This window comes from Perca flavescens, chromosome 20, assembly GCF_004354835.1.
Source record: "Perca flavescens isolate YP-PL-M2 chromosome 20, PFLA_1.0, whole genome shotgun sequence".
Taxonomy (NCBI): Eukaryota; Metazoa; Chordata; class Actinopteri; order Perciformes; family Percidae; genus Perca; species Perca flavescens.
In genome coordinates, this window is record NC_041350.1 from 11,747,926 (window position 1) to 11,767,579 (window position 19,654).

At 41.3% G+C, this 19,654-nt stretch overlaps 2 protein-coding genes across 2 annotated transcripts in view; both read left to right on the plus strand.

Annotated features, from left to right (window-relative positions):
• Window positions 1-504: 504 nt before the first annotated feature.
• qpct (glutaminyl-peptide cyclotransferase) lies at window positions 505-8,312 on the plus strand. Its single transcript, XM_028566817.1, has 7 exons — window positions 505-719; window positions 2,757-2,903; window positions 3,150-3,431; window positions 4,799-4,966; window positions 5,616-5,715; window positions 6,186-6,299; window positions 6,393-8,312. The coding sequence occupies exons 1-7, from the start codon at window positions 588-590 to the stop codon at window positions 6,572-6,574; spliced, it is 1,125 nt and encodes a 374-aa protein (XP_028422618.1). The 5' UTR covers window positions 505-587; the 3' UTR covers window positions 6,575-8,312.
• Window positions 8,313-10,746: 2,434 nt separating this feature from the next.
• Window positions 10,747-19,654, plus strand: part of cnksr3 (cnksr family member 3) — a 34,246-nt gene continuing 25,338 nt past the window's right edge. The window contains exon 1 of the mRNA XM_028565611.1: window positions 10,747-11,024. Coding sequence (XP_028421412.1) covers window positions 10,973-11,024 — 52 coding nt within the window. The 5' untranslated portion in view covers window positions 10,747-10,972. The remainder of the gene's footprint in view (window positions 11,025-19,654) is intronic.

A 19,654-nucleotide genomic window follows, 5' to 3' on the forward strand; every position in this document is an offset into this window, starting at 1 on the left:
GGTCTGGACGTACTTTTCTTAGGCTACTTTACAAAAAAAAAAAGTAAACAAATAGGCTATTTGATGCTATTTACTCTTAGAAAAAGAAAACGTTTTGTACTCCACCAAAGCTTCCGTGTACTGCACACATCTCTAAACAAAGCATTCCCATTTAAGTACCTACAAGAATGATATCTTTAAATATACGCTATTATTTATTTGGGGGAATTTCTTTGTTTTTTTGTTAAATATAAATCTCCCATTTAAACGCTAACCAGTAGTTAGAAGACTATAATGGGTTCACTGGGTTATGTCTTGACATGTGTAGGTATGCAATACATGGGTTGTCTGTTGTTGAAACGAGCAATTATCAAAGGGATATATGGTGTCCCTGTGTCATACCCATGTGGTTCTTGGGAGTGGATGACACACACACACACACACACACACACACACACACACACACACACACACACACACACACACACACACACACACACACACACACACACACACACAGAGCAGTGACGCTTTGTGGTTTAGAGAGCTTCGGGTCCTCCCTCCTGCTTTTCACATGATCTGTAAGCTTTCACAGAGGAGAGACAGGAATGTTGAGAGGAGCGACAACATCGATGGCTGAGCGAAGCCACAGTCCCTCCAAAATGCGTTTATTTTACACTGTGGCCATCTGGGTGACATTCATTCACTGCACCGATGGAATTCCCTGGACACAAGAAAAAGTAAGTCGATTAAGTCGAATAAGTTTTTTTGTCACATTTTGTTATCCTAACATATTGCCAGGCAGTCATAATTGTGCGTTTAGATATTAAGAAAACCGTCTCTTAAAGTGAAACAATTTTTAAAAAATTGCCACATACAGCATCAAGTAACTTATTTTTGACAAGGCTCAAATGAATGCTTGCAATTAACTCAAACCTCTGAAAAATGATTCACTCCAATTGTGTATATGGTGTCTCTGTGTGTTCATTTGTTCCCTTTTAAAATGGTAATATCCCAGTAGAATATTCATTATGAGAAATGGAAATCTATAAGTGCCCAAAACAGTTTTGATATGCATAATATATGTAATGTAATATGTAGCTAATTCATGATATTCCAGCAACACTCTGCACTGTTTCCCAGCACTGTTGTGTAATTCTCCTGAGATGCACCTGGGTATGCTTGGCCATTCATGTCCCTCATTTATATACTTCTTCTCTTATCCTCCTTCCCTAGTTGCTATGGCAGCACAGTCATCATCATTGATCCTCCAATTGCAGGTCTTGGTATTTATAGACCTTAATTGGACCCCCTTTGAGCCCTAGCGCTTGGGATGACTATATTCCATCTTTGTGACCACATAATTATGCATCTTGCTCTGTAATTACGGTGTGTGAGAGAGTATTGGCCCAACTCACTGAACAGGTTTTGTAAGGAAATGTTTATGCTTCAATTGTGATGAACAGATTTAAGTATGTTCCCTCCCTATTGTCTGAGACAGTGAAGTGAAACTAAATTAGGGGGAACAAATGTCCTCTGTGATTTTCTATAAAAATAGAAAAGATATAGCCTACATTACATATCAAGCAACAACATCAGAAATCTGCTGGTTTCAGCTTCTTAATTGAGATAATTTGCTGTTTATGTCATTGAAAGTTTAATATTGTTGGGTTTTGAACGGCACAAATCAAGCTATTTGAAGACGTCACCTTGGGCTCTGGGTAGATGGGATGGACATGTTTCACTATTTTCTGACATTTTTAAGACCAAATGGTTGATCAAAAAAATAATTGATAATTAAAATAATTGGCAGTATCAATTTGATAATCTCAATATATCACATTGCCACAACTCTACCCAGAGGGCCTATTATTGGAGAGGCTGGAGCAGTGCAAAACAAACAAAACAGGCTGTGACTGTTCTCTGATATTCACCATCGGCTGTTTCTCTCCTGCTCTCTGTCCTTCCTCTCGGTTCAGTTTGTTACCAGGACAACCATTGTGCTCAGCAGGTGAACTTTGAGACCAAATGAAAAGAGCCAAGGGATCGAAGAATCAATGTGTTTTTTTTGACCTGTCGCTGTAATTTAGCACACATTGAATTGACAGCATAAAACCTGAATCCAGATCCATATTGTGTTTCTTAAATTACACAAACTGGTTGATTTGCTTTTTTAAATAATGTCTATTTCCTAGAGCAAGGGAGAGCATGTTAACAAGCACCCTTCACATTTCTGCCTCTTTATTCTATAGATTCCTGCTTTTCTAAAGTAGCCCTGTGTGTATTTTGACATTCAATCAGTGTCTATTCACGCTCGTCAATTTTCTTTTATGTTAACATACTGTGTGGCTTTTTTAGACATTGTTATAGGATGTGATATTACAGTAACTGACAGTGACCCAAGTTAGTGGTTTCCAGTAATATGAGAGTGTTGTGACAAAATTGTTCTGTATGCTGAGTCATGCTCTTTGCTGCTTAATTGAAATGCATCATAGAAAAACTTCCATATTCCTACACTAAGAAAGTGTTGACATTGCAGACACTGACTGAAAACATGAGTAACTATTGCTTAATAATATGCTATGTTCCATACCCTGTTTGCAACAATGCAGTGCTTCACAGTAGACCACAGATCACAGCACTGATGTTACTAGCTGTATTGCAGTAGTCTGTCTGAACACCCTTAATTCCTTCCTACATGTACATTATCAATTGAACCAAATGCTATTTCTCATCTATTTTGTACTATTTTGTTTGTTTCCTCTCGCTCTGTTCAGCTCCATCACCGAGCTGTCACTCTAACACAAGATGAGATCAGTGCCGCCCTGTCTCACACTGACCTGGAGCAGATGTGGCTGAGGGACCTGAGGCCGCTGCTGGTTACCAGGTACCCAGGCTCTGCAGGCAGCCAGGCTGTGCAGCAGGTGAATTTATTTACATGATCATTGCTGGACCATTTTCAAATACAGAAACAGTTGGACAGAAAACACGTAACACGTATTTGACAATAAATGGAAAGAAAAATGTCAAAATCCTGTTACTGTTGCTTCATGGGAAAACACTATTTTATATTACCACAGCCTTAGATCATCTAATTAGTAAGGTGGTGATAAGGTGAGGTACGGACTGAATGCTCATTACTGACAAGTAATCTTTGCGTGTGTTCACAGCATATCAAAACAACCCTTGGTTCCCTCGGAGCAGGCTGGGAGGTGACAGAGGATAAGTTCGCGTCAGAAACACCCTATGGCACCCTGCCCTTCACTAACCTAGTTGCAACCCTCAACTCGTCAGCCAATCGCCGCCTTGTCCTGGCCTGTCACTACGACTCCAAGTACTACCCACCACAATGGCACGGGAGGGAGTTCCAAGGCGCCACTGATTCTGCTGTTCCCTGTGCCATGATGTTGGAGCTGGCACGAGCCCTGGATGAAGAACTGAAAGCTCAGAAGGTGGTGGCCTAGCATGACCTAAAGCTGCGCCTGAAGTTAAAGGGCATACTATACATTAGGCTACTGGCCTATCTGTCTGTCTGTGACACTATGTGTAGATGCCTCAAATCCAATCTCAAATGTGTTTTAGTTTTTGTGGTTGTGCACTGACTTGTGTTGTTGCCATGAATCACAGGCAAGTCATACAACAACAAGACTAATGGCAGTAAGCTTTGGGGAAAACAAGGCCAAACATGTTGCAGACAGTTCCAAGAACTGGGTTCCTTGACTTCATGTCACTCAAACATGAGAAAAAATGACAAGTGTTCCACAAAAAGACCAACACCAATTGTGCATTAGTCTGTCATTATTTTTTAAAACTGTAATTTCCTGAAACAGCTGGGCAGCGTAGTTTTTAGCAAACATAAACTTAAACCAGAGTAAACCGGAGTTTTCAGCTGCAGATTAATACACATCCCTGTGCGATTGACTTTAAAATAAATACAGTGTCCATGGTAATGGTAATGAAGGGACATGTCAACCAGTGCAACATTGTGGCTCATATATGAATGAATATTCTAAATCAGGCTTCAGCCACACACAAAACACCTGTTAGTAGGATGTATTGTTAGTCTTTTCTTGTGATTTGTTTACAATAAGAAATATGTAGAATTTTGCCAGCCTCATCCCTTATGCATTTTCATTGCTAAATGTAGGAAAAAATTGCTTATTGTAGGTGAAGGCCTAAGGAAATTCTCTAAATCTAAAAAAAAATGTCATATTAGGTATAATTTATAGACTACCATGAACTTTTATGTATGAACAAACCTCTGCTCAAACACAACATCATTGGCAACAACAACATTTTGAGTACAAAAGCTATAATTATTGGTGCTGTTTTTATGGGAATTAACACAAATTTGCCAACAACAACATTAAATTGCTCCACAAACAAGTGAATCATAAGGAAAACACTTTGTATTCATGCAGCTTGCTCCTTTGCCTTTCCCTGTTTCACAGTTGAGCTCAGAGCCCTGTCTGTTGGGCGGGCAATGACAGGGCCTGTGACAGGGAGAGATGTTTATCAGACTCAGCTGTCTGTCACAGTGGGAATAGGAATCCCATTGAATACTAATACATTAGATGCCATAGAGGTGGACACATAATCAATATCATAGCCAATAAATGACATAGAAGAAATTGTAAACCGACCATCACAGAAGCTTATTTTTGGGGTGTCAAAAAATTAAAAAGAAATATTTCACATAAAAACTACCTGAGAAAACCTCAGGCAGGTTTCTTGTCACTGTAACCTCAAAACCACTAGAGGGCAGCATAACTCCGGGGATGCCTTGACTGTCTTTTTTTTTTTCTCCCCTTTCATGTAGAGCTCCAATCCCGACCTGACTCTGCAGTTGTTCTTCTTTGATGGAGAGGAGGCTCTTTTCCAGTGGACGGGCACAGACTCCCTTTATGGCTCTCGCCACCTTGCCCAGAAGATGGAGAGCACCCCACACCCCGCCGGAGCCACAGACACCAACCAACTACACGGCATAGTACACCACAGTTCTCTACTCACACCTTTTTTGCCTAACCCCCCTAATCACACCCCAGATCATCCCAGCTCAATACAATCTGCTTAGCCCTGATCTCGTCTTACACGCACAGCCCACAAATACCCCTCAACCAGGGAGGTGCGTGTCTTAAATAGTTTTGTAATTCGAAGAAATCTCAACTCACAAAGCTACCCATTTTATCATCTGGGAGGCTTGGTTGTCCTGATATCAAACATCTTTTTTTTTTTTTTTTTACAGTCTATGATAACAAGTTGTCACATTAATTGGTATATATTTCTGTATCCTAACCATGGAGAGCTAGAGCAACTAGCTATCTACAAATGTCGACATTCCTGTGTGGCTAGACAGAGATAAAGCAGACAGAATCTGCGTGTGTGTGTGTGTGTGTGTGTGTGTGATTATTAGGGATCGACAGATACGTTTTTTTCATGGCCGATACCGATTATTAGCAGTTAATGAAAATCTTAAATAAAAATTAAGATTTTGGAATGTTACAAACTCCAACACAAAACTTTGTTTACATGCTTTAAGCAATTATTTAATAAATTAGAAACTTTCAACATAATACACTGTAAAAGATAGTCACCAGCATTTTTTCCCTCCTTTCTCTCTGTTTCTTCCCCTCCAGGATCTGTTTGTGTTGATGGACCTGATCGGGGCTCCTAGCCCACGCTTCGGCAACCAGTTCCCCAGCACAACACCCTGGCTCTCCAGGCTGCAGAGCATTGGTAAATAATCAGAATAATCCCTGTCAACACTCTGTAAGTCTGTTTACTTTAGTGACTGTGTGCCACAAACATGAGTCACTTTAATCACTAGTCATTAATACAACAGTTATATTCAGTCAGTTCAGACAGTCATCATCTGTGGTGAGAGTCAAATTATTGCACATTTGTCACTTCTTTGCAACTCGTGTGCTGTTGTGACTGCACTGTGGAGATTATATCCTAATTATATAAAAAATGTTTAGATTTGCTAAATTGCTAATAGAGCATTATTAGAGAGAAAGAGAGATAGAGAGAGAGAGAGAGAGAGATCAAACTACACCTACACAGTCCTGATGAAGCAAAACAGCAAATTATTGATTTATCAAACAATTAAGAAATTATACCTGTACAATGTTTGTTTTTTTCTTTAAACTGAACTAACAGATGGATAATATTATTTCTACACTTTATCCTCCCTCTTATATCCTCAGAAAGGCGTTTACACTCCATGAACCAGCTTGTGGATCATAACAACGTGCAATATTTCTGGCCCAATCAACCTGTTGGCCATGTACAAGATGATCATATACCATTCTTAAACAGAGGTAAACACACCAAGTAACACAACTAACGCAAAATATGGTTACATATATTGTGTAGCTCTGTCGGGTGACCCTCATTCTGTGCCTCTCTGTCAGGTGTGCGCATCCTCCACCTCATCCCCTCCCCCTTCCCATCCGTGTGGCACACGTTTGATGACAACGAGCAGAACTTGGATCGCTCCACTATTCAGAACCTCAACAAGATCCTGCAGATTTTTGTTCTGGAGTACCTCAATGCCAGACCCGCCATCCCTGCAAACCCACAGAATGCCCCATAAAAAAAATCCCAGCATACCAATTTGACAACTTTCTTTTCATGTTTCACTGTAGTAAAGATCTTCAGCTGTTATTTTATAGACTGGAGGAATACACTGTATTTGATGCTGTTTAAACACCAACAATATGTATTCATTGAGCTTTAAATTGTGAGGTTGAGACTCAACACTGCACATCAGACCGGTGCCAGCCCCACAAAACATTTTACGTAAAGAATATGTTTAGAGATGCTTGATGTCATCTACATCCACATTTTTTTTATTTTGCAATCTTTTTCTAAACAAATTTGGACTTTGGTACGTGAAATGTATTTTGTTCCCAAATGGGTTCATAAGATTCTGAAGCTTCATCTTGCCTTTAGGTCTTAAGTCCCTAGCACACAGGCTCTCCTGTGTGTTTTTTACTACACTGCTCTCTTTATATCGGCTTCAAACCCTCCTTTACACTGTGATGAGGCATCAATGCTCATGTCTAGGATATGGTGCCTCAAAGAGAAGGAAAAAGCACAGCGCAGGGGTTAAAGAAAATAATTGTAAGCAGTTAAAATGCTATGACAGCCTTAATTTTTCCACCTTCATTTCCCTGGCAACATTGAAATAAGTGAATGCATTGCAAGTCCAAAGTTGGTGATAATTTCATTATGAATGAAGTCACATCCATTAAGGGTGAACCAGTGGAGTGTGTGCAGTCTTACAAATACTTTGGGACAATCATTGATTCCAAGCTGAGTTTTGAAGCCAACTGTGAAACGGTGTATAAAAAGGGGCATCAATGTCTTTTCAACTTTTTAAGGAAACTGTGCAAATTTCAAATTGAGAAAACATTGTTGAGTATGTTTTATCGTGCTTTTATTTAATCCGTACTCTCTTTTTCTCTGGTGTCTTGGTACGGGAACTTAACTTTAAAGAGCCGGAACTCTATTAACCAGATTGTGAAATGGTCCAGTAGGTTGATTGGGGAACCACTACTGAACCCAGCTTCGCTGTATACTAGGCACGTACAGCGCATGGGTATTTCAATCCTGAGTGACCAGCTTCATCCGCAGTATTATGAGTTCCAGTATCTGCCGTCCAATCGACGGCTAAGAGTACTGCGGTGTACAACAAAATGATATAAAAACAGCTTTGTCCCATTAGTGATACATTTTATGAATAGCAATAAGATGGGGAAATTGTCTTAGTGTGATTTTAGCGTTTTGTTCTGTGTGTATGGTGTTTGTTGTTTATATGTTTGAGAAATAGCCTGAACTTGTTCTCTGGAACTTAATTTACCTACGGGTACAAATAAATGAACCTGAACCTGAACCTGAATTGCTATGGGAACCGCTGTAGCCTGCTTATAGTCGTGTAATAACATCCAGAATCTCTGACCTGTCATGTGTGATAAATATATACAATATGGCCACCCACATGATGCTACCAAAAGAGCAGAGTATAAGGCAACACACATGACATGTGTTTTAGCTACAGCCTAGGGTACGTGACATATGCTCTCCTACGAAAATGTGTTCAGAGCAAACCTGTCAGGGGCAGGAAGTGGGTTTATATTCTTTAGCCTTTCATATCCTGTCATCTTAGATAGTGAAGTGGATAACTTCCTGTGCTGATGTTTTGCCTGCTTTTGTTGAAATCACATCAGTAGGCCGATCTTAATGTAAATCCCAGAATAATATACAGTGCCAAAACTGGACTTCCTATATTTTGAAGCTGAAATAAATGTTGATTCAGAATACAAGCGAGACCATGCAGAGTTTGCTTATCTTTACGAGTCTTTGTTTTACTGTTAAATACTGTGAATAAAAAAGTCACTCTGACACTCATGATGATGATCCTAGTGGTTATCTAAGGTGACCTTTTGTATGAGGAAATGTTAACTTTTTCTCTAATTCTAACCTAAAACAATAGCGTTACTAATGTAGTTCTTCCAGCTTTCCATCTGGTGCTCAAGTCTTTCTTCCTCTCTCAACCTTAAAAGCTTGGGCCTTCTCCTCTTCAACAGACCAAACACCCCTTCCAACCCTCCGCCTTACCTCCACAACAATCCCGTGATTCACTTAATCCTATCAGGGAGGACCTCCCCTGAATTCCACACCACCCAGATCCCCTTTAATCCAGCCCACTCCCATGAGAACTGAACGTGGATCTGACTCTCCCGTTTGCTGCAGTCTGAAATGTTTGCGATGCCTGGCAACAATGTACCCAAACATACTATATATCTTGTCTTTAAGGAGACTAAAAAGAATAAGTGCTTCAAGGGCCATTAGTCACCTAAGACTGCAATGTGTTGTATAGTTTCCAGAAAGTTGAGAAAACTTTCTTTAAATACAGTGGTAAAGCTTTCGTGACCTGCAGTGCTTTATAGAGATCCATTTTCTTCTTTTTTGTCTTATAATGTGCTAATCACACTCATCCTCACTTCTTTTGTGTTTTCTATAAAAGCTTACCTCAGGCATTCTACCTGTCAGTCATCACCAAAATTACTCGGTTAAGCTACAGTGAAGAAAACATTTTTTACTTTAATCTAAAGAACTATTCAAAATGCCTTGGCTTAGTCCAACCAGCAAGGAAACCATGCATGCTGGAACAAGGAGAAAGAAGAGTAGTAGTTGTTGTAGAGCACTGTATTGGTGCATCCAGTATTTCTTTGTCTAATTGCAAATTGATGCGTGCCTAGGTTTAATAACAGCCAAGCTTTAATCTGCAGCTGATTATAGAGCAGAATATGCAACAGCTTCCAGCTGTACATTAGTGGAGTGATAGGAAGGGCCGGGACTTGCCCATGCGAGGTGTGTTTCAGAGTGTTAAAAAACAATAAACCAGGAAACACAAGCCACAATTGTAAAACTACTAACTTTACAAAGCCTCTTAAGGAAGTCACATATAAACATGCTGGAGTTTTAACACTTGTATGAAATAAATATACATTAAAATCCACCTTCATTTTTCAACTGAAGAAGGTCCTTTTTTATTTTGATATTTCCTAATACTACCTGATATGCTTTCTTATATTTTGTGTAGTAGCTAGCTGTTGCCACACAGTAAACCAGTTTCTCTCACTAATCCTGGCCTATATCATGTTATGATATATCACCATATCAGCCTAGAGCAAGGAAATAAGATGATGTTTGGTCCAATGTATACATTTCTCCCTTTTAACACTGCAGCAGTGTCATTTCAGAGTTCAGAAATTTCAATCACTGAAAAATAAAAGACTAGAGTATCTTTCTAACTGGTTCTTTGGGGGTGGCTGTGAATTGATTTTGATTTGATTTTGTGACCATGTGTGGGGGGAGTTGTAGGGCAGCCGGCTACATGACTTGCAATGGTGCAAGTTACCAACAGAGAGCAGCCATGAGTCACAGTCAGTTGTATAAAGAAAACGTCCATGCTTCTTCTGATGTATGGATGATTTTCTTACATAATATTTTTTCGGGACTGCTTACTGAAAAAAGAAGAAGCTAATAGCACACTAATGACTTATATCGTGTCAGTTATGCGTTTTCAGTGTTTTTTCATTAATAAAGAATATAGACAAATAATTTGTAATGCACATTGAACAAAAATATGCTCTACCTGTGATGCACCATCCGCCATTTAAATGATGTTGACAGAATCACGGTATAAACTGTATTCTTGGATAGTTTTTTTTTTTTTCAGGAGCAAGAAATTATAAACCGCTGTCTGTTCTCTTAATACATTATGCGTTTGATACATGGTTTTATAGCCAGTTTGATATCTGCACCTACCAAATGAGGGCGATGAGAAACTTCCGACATCATACACTACCTTCAGGTGATCTCCGTAAACTCCGGTCTCCATGTCCCGAACGAAGTGGTAATACTCATGGACGTATAATAACGTTGATAATAGACTGTGGTGAAGTGGTTTTGTTCAGAAATAGATATAACATTGGCAAATCAATCGAAAAAGACTTACTTTGACGAAAAAAGGAGGAAATACATCGTGATAAAATTGTTTTCGATAAGCACGCACAATTGTAAAAAAACAACAAAAAAAAAACAAACATATCAATACATAAGTATTTAAATATAAACACAATGAAAACAACATAATCTATAATATTGTTCCAGTTTATATGTGGCTGAGAAATGCAACCTTATTTTAGGGCTTGCTTGGTCGTTATTTTGCAACCAAATTTTCCCAGTATTCCCGGTAGCACTTGAATGCAGCATTGATCCCAGACCGAGCGGTGAGGAGCAGTGGGGGATTTCATCCAGTCTCCACTCACGCTTGTACAGAGTTGTTTAGTGGCTGTACACAAACAGACGAACAGCACCGACCTGTTGCGAAGAATGTGACAGGATTTTTTTATTTTTTATTGTAGCACCTCGTCGCCAAACTTGGGCACATTTTTGTCTCTGTACTTGTGTTAAAGAAGCCATGGAGCCTATAACGAAGTGGACGCCAAAGCAAGTTGTCGACTGGATGAGAGGTAAGTCTGGAACACTTCGTGTGTAACGTCAATTAGCATTTTCTTGACAGAAACAGTACCCAATTAACGCAATAACTAAGTGCTCTTCAAGTTTTTCTTTGTGTCTTAACTCTCGGTCGCTCCTCGGTTATCTCGAGCTAGTTTCGTTGAAACTGCTCCTGTTTGACGGTGACAACATACCTCCACCGAAGCACTTAACAATGGGACTGCATTTTTTACTCTCACTTAACGTTGCATGTGATGTTAGCAAGATGAGCTATTTCACTTATGCTAGCCCTATAGCCTGTCCAATATGAATACGTCTGATAAATTGCTGTTCATTGGAACGTTTGAATCGTGTTGTGTGGTCCCTCTTTGCTCTTATTGAGGAGCATTAACCTTAGTTGACTTCAACACTATTGGGGATAAAGAAGTGTTTGATTCAGTCACTAATGCACTGGTTTCTAAACGTTAACTTATGTCACAAATCCCGATGCCAGTAACATTTTAGAGCACAGACTCTAATCTGGCAGGGTTTTGCCTCAGGATCTCAAATCTAAAACCAGTTTTGTTGTCTATTGATCTAGTTAGGATGACGTGAACACAGCCACAGTCTAGATACACTCACTCATTGTTGTCATTCATTGTTTAAAGTAATACTTCGGCTATGTGTAACCAGGAATGTTACTCGTTTTAATGTTGAACTCCGTTTTGAAATCAGTGCCCTGGTGTCGCTTGCTCTCTTTGAGAAAGTCAAAATGATTGGAACTCCATTAAGCACTTTGCAACCACTCTGACTCTCCATATAAGCCATATACATGTTTAAAGAGCTAAGAAGAGTGCTTGCTATGGTAATGACATCACACAGTACGCCTTGAATCTGAGTTCAGTCACAGCATAGGTATGTCTAGTGACGGACACCAAATGGTATGTGAAGTATGGATGGAAATCTATCGTCCCAAACACAAAAAGTGTGTATTATATATATCAAAAGGAGTAATGGGCTGTTAATATGGCCGGTGGTGGAACCAAGTTGTTTGCCTTTGCTTTATTCTCATAATTTGTATCTCAGGGTAAGCTCTTTTGTCATGATTTTGGAACTATGACTGTGTTGTAGGGCAGTATCTGCTGATCGAGGCATGCCTGCCAGCGATCATCTATAGTTTGTAGCTAAAGGGGATTGTGGAGGGGTTAGTGTCAGTGTGTCCAGTGAAAAGAGCCTCGGCCAGGGCACGCATGGATGGGGGATTAGTTGTCTACACAGAGGCCCCATTGCTGTCAGTCAGGCTCCTGCCAATCTGACTCAGCAGTTGTCTCTGTAGGTCTTAACCAGTGGATTTTCAGGTCCTTACAAACATGGTAGAAGTGAGCTTACTGAAATGACAGCAGACCATTTATAGTCATATTTCATATATCCCATTCAGATACAAGCCCAGTGCATGAACATGGGGTGTTAAACACAGGGTCAACTTATATTTGATCATACCAAGTGATGGGTAAGTATCAGGTCATTCTCTCATTGTTGAACAGGGTTGTAATGAATTTAACTTCATCAAAAGTGGTCACTGCGGTGTTGTCTGTGGTCCATGTGGACGCATTGTTGGTGGGCGTAGACTACAATTACTTTGAAAGAAATTGGATCTGCCTTTAAGCAGTCAGAGCCACACAAAAAAATAAATCTAAATACAGCACCGCTTGTCTGAATTCTAACCACCTCATAGTTCACTAATTGGTGTGATTTCCAGCTGCCGGGTCAGTCAAGTCTTAATTCATGTTTTTAAGACTAATTAACTTTTGTATCAGCTCGTGCTCCACAATCGTGTTTAACATCTTGGTGCACAAGGCCAGAAGTCGCCAACAGCGTTCATTGAAGAGAAAAGACCTTGTGTTGTCGACTCGTCAGTGACAGCTGTACAGTACACAGCCACAACATAGCATGTAATCACTGATGTCGTTGGATGAAAACAACTTGTTTAGTCCATTCCATACCAAAGATAAGCAGCATCACACCAAAGTAAAACCCATGTCGAGAGCAGGGTCGTGGCCTCGCGTTGACCTGTTGACACCAATCGCAAACACGGGGGTTTTAAGAGTTGTTGCGCCTGTATAAGAGAAAAAATAATTAAACTCCCAGAAAGCACTGTAGGAAGACCTTCGCTCTCATTTGCCTCAGGTCGTTTTCCTCAGTAGGACAGAGACTTTGTGTGTATTGAGGCTGCTGTTAATCACTTGCATTGTTCATGGAGATCAAGCGGTGGTTGGTGGATGTGTACTGCCAGTGAAAGGGCGTTTGGTTCTTTCATTTTAATCACTTGTTTTTTGTTTGGGAACTGGAGTTGCCCTGAAGCACGTTTCTTTTACCACAATCTCTGATCTTCCAGCTGGACCTGTGGTGTCGTGTGATAGGTATGCCATATGTCATGTCACTGCTTACCCTGGGGGAAACATGCACTCTTCTTAATGACAGCATGGATGTCACAGGGCTACGTTTTTTAATATTTTGGGATTGTGTATGACACTTTAAAAAAAATTGAGTTATGGTTAGATTTGAATAACTATATCCAGTGACATTAATACAGTGACCCACATACCCATGTCCACAAAGTCAAAAGTTTAAGTCATATGCTGCGAGTCATTCTCTAAATATAGGACTGAATCCACATGGGCAATGCTTTAGCTGTAAACGGCTGGCACTGTCGGGGACATATTTAGCCCCAACTCAACTGAATGGTTTGTAATTTACCAAACACACTTACATTTTATTTTTCCGCACTTGTCCACCTTGTAGTTACTGGGGTAAGACTGCCAAGTTTGAACAAGGCATCCCAAACATGCAAACCTGCACAACTAATGTCTGACTGAGTGGCTTTTATCCAGTCCAGACTCTACAGTTCAGTATATTGCTGGATATCCTCCAGCATTTTCTATAGGTCTACTTAAATACTGGCTAATCAAATTTCAAAGCCCTGTATATGGACATAGCTTAGTCATGGGGATTTTAGTGATGGGTTTATTTTGAGCAAGAAGTCCTGCTGATCTAGTGGCCCACATCTCATCTTCAGACCCAGCAGCCCTGTTTGGCACACATCTATACAAGGCCTGGCTCTATTAGCTTGTCAGTGATGTGTATGGAGCCACAGTTCCAGATGTGTCGTGTCTTTACCACATAACCAGAAGTCGGATGTGAATGGTCAGATAAAGGTTGAACACGTGTTCCTTCACCACGTCATGCAGCGCGATTGATGTCATGTGTTTGGAAACATAAGAGTAGTAGCAAGAGTGTGGGTGGCTGTATCCTGCCTCTCAAATAACACCAAAGTGCCAAGGAGGCAATTAGCTTGTCAGAGAGGTGGCAAACGTGCTGAATGCGCTTTTGTCTTTGACCAAGTGGGTGCTTGGAAAAATAACAGCACTGTGTCCGAGTCCACATTAAATGATTCCACTGATGGGTACCTTCAGCAGCCTTATCAATAGAGATGATAGTGCGGTGTGGGCAATGATGGCCCATGATCCTTATCTGCCTAAAAGAGACTTCCTAAACTGGAGTGTGAACAGACGCTGTGCAGACACTTCACCCTTATTAAGGCATCCGCTGCCTCCGTTTTAGTGCCGGTGCTATCGGACTAGCGGAGTTCTATGTTTGGATAGCCTCCACAGGCATCATTAATCCGTTTTAGCAACCCTTATTCTGTAGGCTGTGTGTATGCATCACGGAGGACAGGTCTTAAAAATAATCTAAACGTTGGCTTTAAGAACAGCGGAAATCTGCATGCTCCTTCTAGTGGCCTCACATATACAAGGAAGTAACGCATTTGAAATCATTTATTTAATTGAAAGTCAATCTGACATCTTGACATCCCTTAGTTAGAACTCCTCTCTTTGTCATTTACCAGTTTCCAGTTATCCGGCCATTTAGCTTTTAAAATTGACCCATTGTGTTCCATTGATGGGCAGATGTTACCTTTCCATAGAAAACCTTTTTATAGGCCTTTAGAGTTCAGGGGAAGTACTGTAAGAGGATGCCCCCTGGGGAGAGCTGACTGAAAGGGATTGCTGTGGTTTCGTTCCTGTCGACCCTGCCGCGGCCGGTTACTCACATGGCCCGGTGTCCCAGCCTTAGAGCCTCAGGAGCTTTAACACATGGGGACTTCTACAGAAATCATCGATGGCTAATGCCATTGTTCTAATCTAGCGACGAGGAGACAAAGACAAAACAAGAGTCTGTGTTTTCATCAACTTAAAAACGTGAGTGCATCATTGTGGACAGCACTTAACAGGGGCGATGCTTTATTATCAGGAAACCAAAATCCATTTGTATTTGCATGTATAGCCAACAGTTCTTCTCTCAGTGCCAGGCGAGGAAGACCAAGTGTCACGCCATATGCCTGCCAACCTGGGCTCGGCCACTTTGCTTTTTATTCAAATCTAAAATGTGCATTGCAAATATCCCAGATGATCTCAGCTTAGCAGGACCTGCAAGCTATTTGGCCCTGCTCTTCCCTAAGAGCATTGGCCGGCAAAGTGCCATGCTTAAGGCATGGGAATAAAAGCTCCAACCAGAGGTGACACAGCGGGTGCAAGTGCAAATACGGGTCACACGCTGACTGACCTCTCGTGCAGGAATATGTGCGCCTGCTCACACTCAATGGTGTATTGCGTGTCATTGCCTCAAGGCTCACTCTCACAGTAAGGGGATTTAAGTTTTTTTTATTTTTATTTTTTTTTATTTATTAAAGTCCTAATTTGCTACCACACCAGATCTGTGATTGTATGATGATTCAAACTCGTGCAGAGAAGGAAAAAGGATGTAAATGGCTGTGTTGGTATTGCTGTCAAAGCACTGCTAATGCATTTATGCTCAAATAACCACAGAACATTAGAGGAATGCAGTCAACTGCTGTTTTTTTTTTTTTTTTCCCCTACCAAACCAGCAGCTCTGTGAATGAGTTGTCAAAACAGGTCACACATGTCCTTTGTTGCATTTGGGGCCACCAGTTGCTCTTAACGGATTTAAAATTCTGAACTTAGTCGGGTTGATGGTACCCTTCGCTGACCAAATACACACAAAGCTCTTTCATCCTGCCACCAGCTTACTCTGTAATGGAGTGTAATGTCATTATGATTATGAAGTGATCTGTAGTTTCATGAACTGTTACCCACTTTTGGGGTTAGCTGGGCACTTGGGCGGATGCCAGATCAGAGCTTGTTAAGAACATGTTCAGACTAGTCCATATTTTCCCACTCCTCCACAGCGACTGAATGAATTCCTGTCTAGCTATTCACACAGTTTAAATTTGCTGTCCCTGTAGGAAATACAATCTTATGGTTAAACTGTAAGAGAACCTACTGTCTTTTATTTTACATTCCAATGTTTGTATTTGCACAATAGCGTTGTGTTGGTATGTAACATCATAGCCTCCATGCAATACCAATTATTAATTATTGCATGGAGGGGGGCTATCATGGTTTGTAGGTCTCCATGCTTTTATTCGTGTTTTCACGTGCCGTGACGTGTCTCAGAGTCGGTCAACTCTCTTGTTTACGTGTTACATTACAGAGTGCTGATAGATAAGGCAGCTGTAATGGGTTAGTCTGTGTTTTCACAGCATTGATGGTGCATTGATGAGCCTTGAGGGCCACTGTCAGCATGGCTCCATGGCACCCTGGATGGATGAAAGTGTTTGTTTTAACTTTTAACCAGGAAACAAAACAAAACACCTGGATGATTAAGGGGAAGCCCCGCACTTTCTTCGTGGTTATTTTTGTTTTTCACACCAAGGTGTATATTACTCCATTATGGAAAGGTCAAACAGCTGATAAGAGGACACAACTGTGCCGAGCTTCTGTTTTACTTTTTGTTTTGCTTGAAAGTCCCCGAGGGAGCCGAGAGACATTTTCACAAAACAAAAGCAGTGAAGTCATTCGAAGGATCTCTTATACTGTTTGTCCATCTTCCTCTGGACTCCCCCCATCACAGGTGTTTATTCTTATATGCTCTTCCAACGGGCAACACGTCTAACATGAAGCTAACTCATCAGGGTACAGGTCAGCTGTGGTAGATCCACCCTGACGTGCTTTGTCAAATTTGGAATTTGTTGTGAAATCTCTCAACCTACTGAAGTTGAAAACCACTGAAGTTGAAAACCACTTAGGTTTCTGCCGAAGGCTGGAAGTTGACAAAGGTCACGTCATATCTCTGAAAGTTAGAAAGTTCCAAACAAAACAATTTTCTTCCCCAGGGCGGCCTCTGGCTCACCCAGTGGGGGCATACGCCCCGTGTCGGCTGAGTCCTGCGGCGGCGCGGGTTCGAGTCCGGCCTGCTGCCCTTTGCTGCGTGTCATCCCCTATCGCTCTCCCCCTTTCGTGTCTATCCACTGTCATTTCAGAATAAAGAAAAAGATCTTCAAAACAATTTTCTTCCCTTGATCTCAATTCAATAAGTTGTACAAACGATATAAGAGCAAAATGTGTGGTTTGAATTTGTTTAAGCAGGGTGTGGCGGCTCCTCTTTGAGAAATTTCTCGACCTGAAGAAACGATGACAGGAGATTCTGTTCCGTCCTTTTTGTTTAAATTGGTGCAGACACCTGGGAAAACCCTCTCACCTGTGTTCCATCTGTTTTGTATGTGGCACCCTTTCCAGTCAACACTACATTTATCATTTATAGAAACATGACTGTCCCTTTCTTAACATGTCATGGCACAACAGGTGCTGGCAAGCTCGCTAATCGTGTGTGTGGGTGGGTGTGTGTGGGTGTGGGTGGGTGGGTGGGTTTGTGGGTGGGTGTGGGTGGTCATTGTTGAGTGTTTTATAAATAATCCATTTGTTTAGGAAGCATCAAGACTAAATGCTCTGGTCTCAAAACATCTACAGTTGAAAATGTGCCACTTAACACTGGCACATTTACAGAAAAGTAGATTTTAATGTGCATTGTCCTTTCTATAAATGAAATAAATGTAGAGACACATCTTAAACCGTGAAAGTCGGAGAGCCAGTAGAGTGAGCACAGCATGCAGTGTGTCTGAATGAAAGACTGTATGGTCTGGGTGCTGCGTCACAGGCGCCCTGTCCTGGCCTGCGGGTAACACGCTCTTCGCTACCTTTCACTGAGGATGACTCACCGACCCCCCTCACAGCTGGGAGAACGGGATCCGCTGCACGCGCCCCGTAGGCTGCCTATGTCTTACATTGCATAATTCTTGGTTATATTTGCTCCTTTTTGTCTTATTAAGAGAAATTAGTCATTGGGAATTTTTGTGGGAAAGCTGACTTTGTTGATTTGTGTTTTGAATGGAGTGTCTTTTTGTGAGGCGTGTGTGTGTTTTTGTTGTTTTTATTGGTCTTCTACACAGAGGGTAGATGGACTAATGATGCTCTCAATCTTTTTGACCCCACTCCTCGTCCCCTGACCTGGACACAAGCCAGCTATAAATCCTTGGATTGCCTCTTCTAACTACCACAAGCCTTCATTCGCCTTTGGATTTCTCTCTCTCTTTCTCTCCCTCTCTTTCTCTCTCTCTCTCCCCCTCCCTCCCTCCCTCAGCCTCTTCTAACTTCCACAAGCCTTCATTCGCCTTCGGCTTTCTCTCTCTCTCTCTCTCTCTCTCCCCCCTTCAGCCTCTTCTAACTTTCTCAAACCTTCATTCCCCCCCCCCCCAGCCAGCCTCTTCCCACTTCCCCTGTTACCAGAGTAACCTTAATTTTATTTAGAGGTCCAGCCAATGCTTCTGCTTTTTGTTGGCAACCATTATGACTGAGGGGGTGACCACCAGTAGCACTTTGCGCTGCACCAGCAAAGTGCTCCTGCTGGGTTTAGCCCTGGTAGAAAGATGTGCGTGTGGACAGGCCTGGACCTCCACTGTCCCAGGGTCAGAGATAGACCCGCTGTCGGTTTTAATCGAGTAAATCCTCTGCTTGGCGGTGGACTTTCTTTCTACTTTTTCAGCCAGGCTTTTTAACAAGCTTTGAGGGGGGAAGTCACCCTCTGGGAGATTTATGGCAATTAGCAGGTTCTTATCCAAAGATGCTTATAGGGATCCACATTAGGAATAAAGCAAGTACTACAATCAGCCACAGGGGCGGTATGAAGCTATCTTTGTCTGTCATATCTTTCAGTTTCTTAAAAGCCAAATAAAAGCATTATCATACAACATAATAGCACAATAGATGCAAAGTTAAGTTTGGCTCTACAAGAAAATATGCCCACACGTAGTGCTAGCACACTATTCCCATGGCAAACTAAACGAGTGGGGCATATTTCCTCCACCCAACCTTGTTCATCTTAATTGTGGTTTTTCCATAGGCAGCTATTATGGTGCTGGTAAATTGCTCTGTAATCAGGGTGTAGGGCCACCCTGGTCATAATCCATACATGTGATGGTGATAAAAGAACTTAACTGAGTTCCCTGTGTTTTTTATTTTTTTCTGTGACATGTTTGTGTCTCACAGGCTATGACTTTGGACCTATGGGTTCACTTTGATGGGGGATGTCTACTCTTAAAAGTGGTCATTTTCTGTTTTGTCTTTGTCTCTGCCTTTTGTTCCCCCGCTTTTTGGCCTCTTTCCCTCCATCTCTGTCTCTTTATACAGAACGACGGTCTTTAATTATAGTTTTTGTCTTAGGGAAATGGTGTATAGGTTGTAGCAAAGTG

Excerpts from the sequence above, each read along its gene's own strand:
- qpct (XM_028566817.1), top strand. The coding sequence starts at position 588 with ATGTTGAGAGGAGCGACAACATCGATGGCTGAGCGAAGCCACAGTCCC. Across the intron at positions 3,432-4,798 it reads AAGAACTGAAAGCTCAGAAG|AGCTCCAATCCCGACCTGAC; the intron begins GTGGTGGCCTAG and ends CCTTTCATGTAG. Across the intron at positions 5,716-6,185 it reads CTCCAGGCTGCAGAGCATTG|AAAGGCGTTTACACTCCATG; the intron begins GTAAATAATCAG and ends TTATATCCTCAG.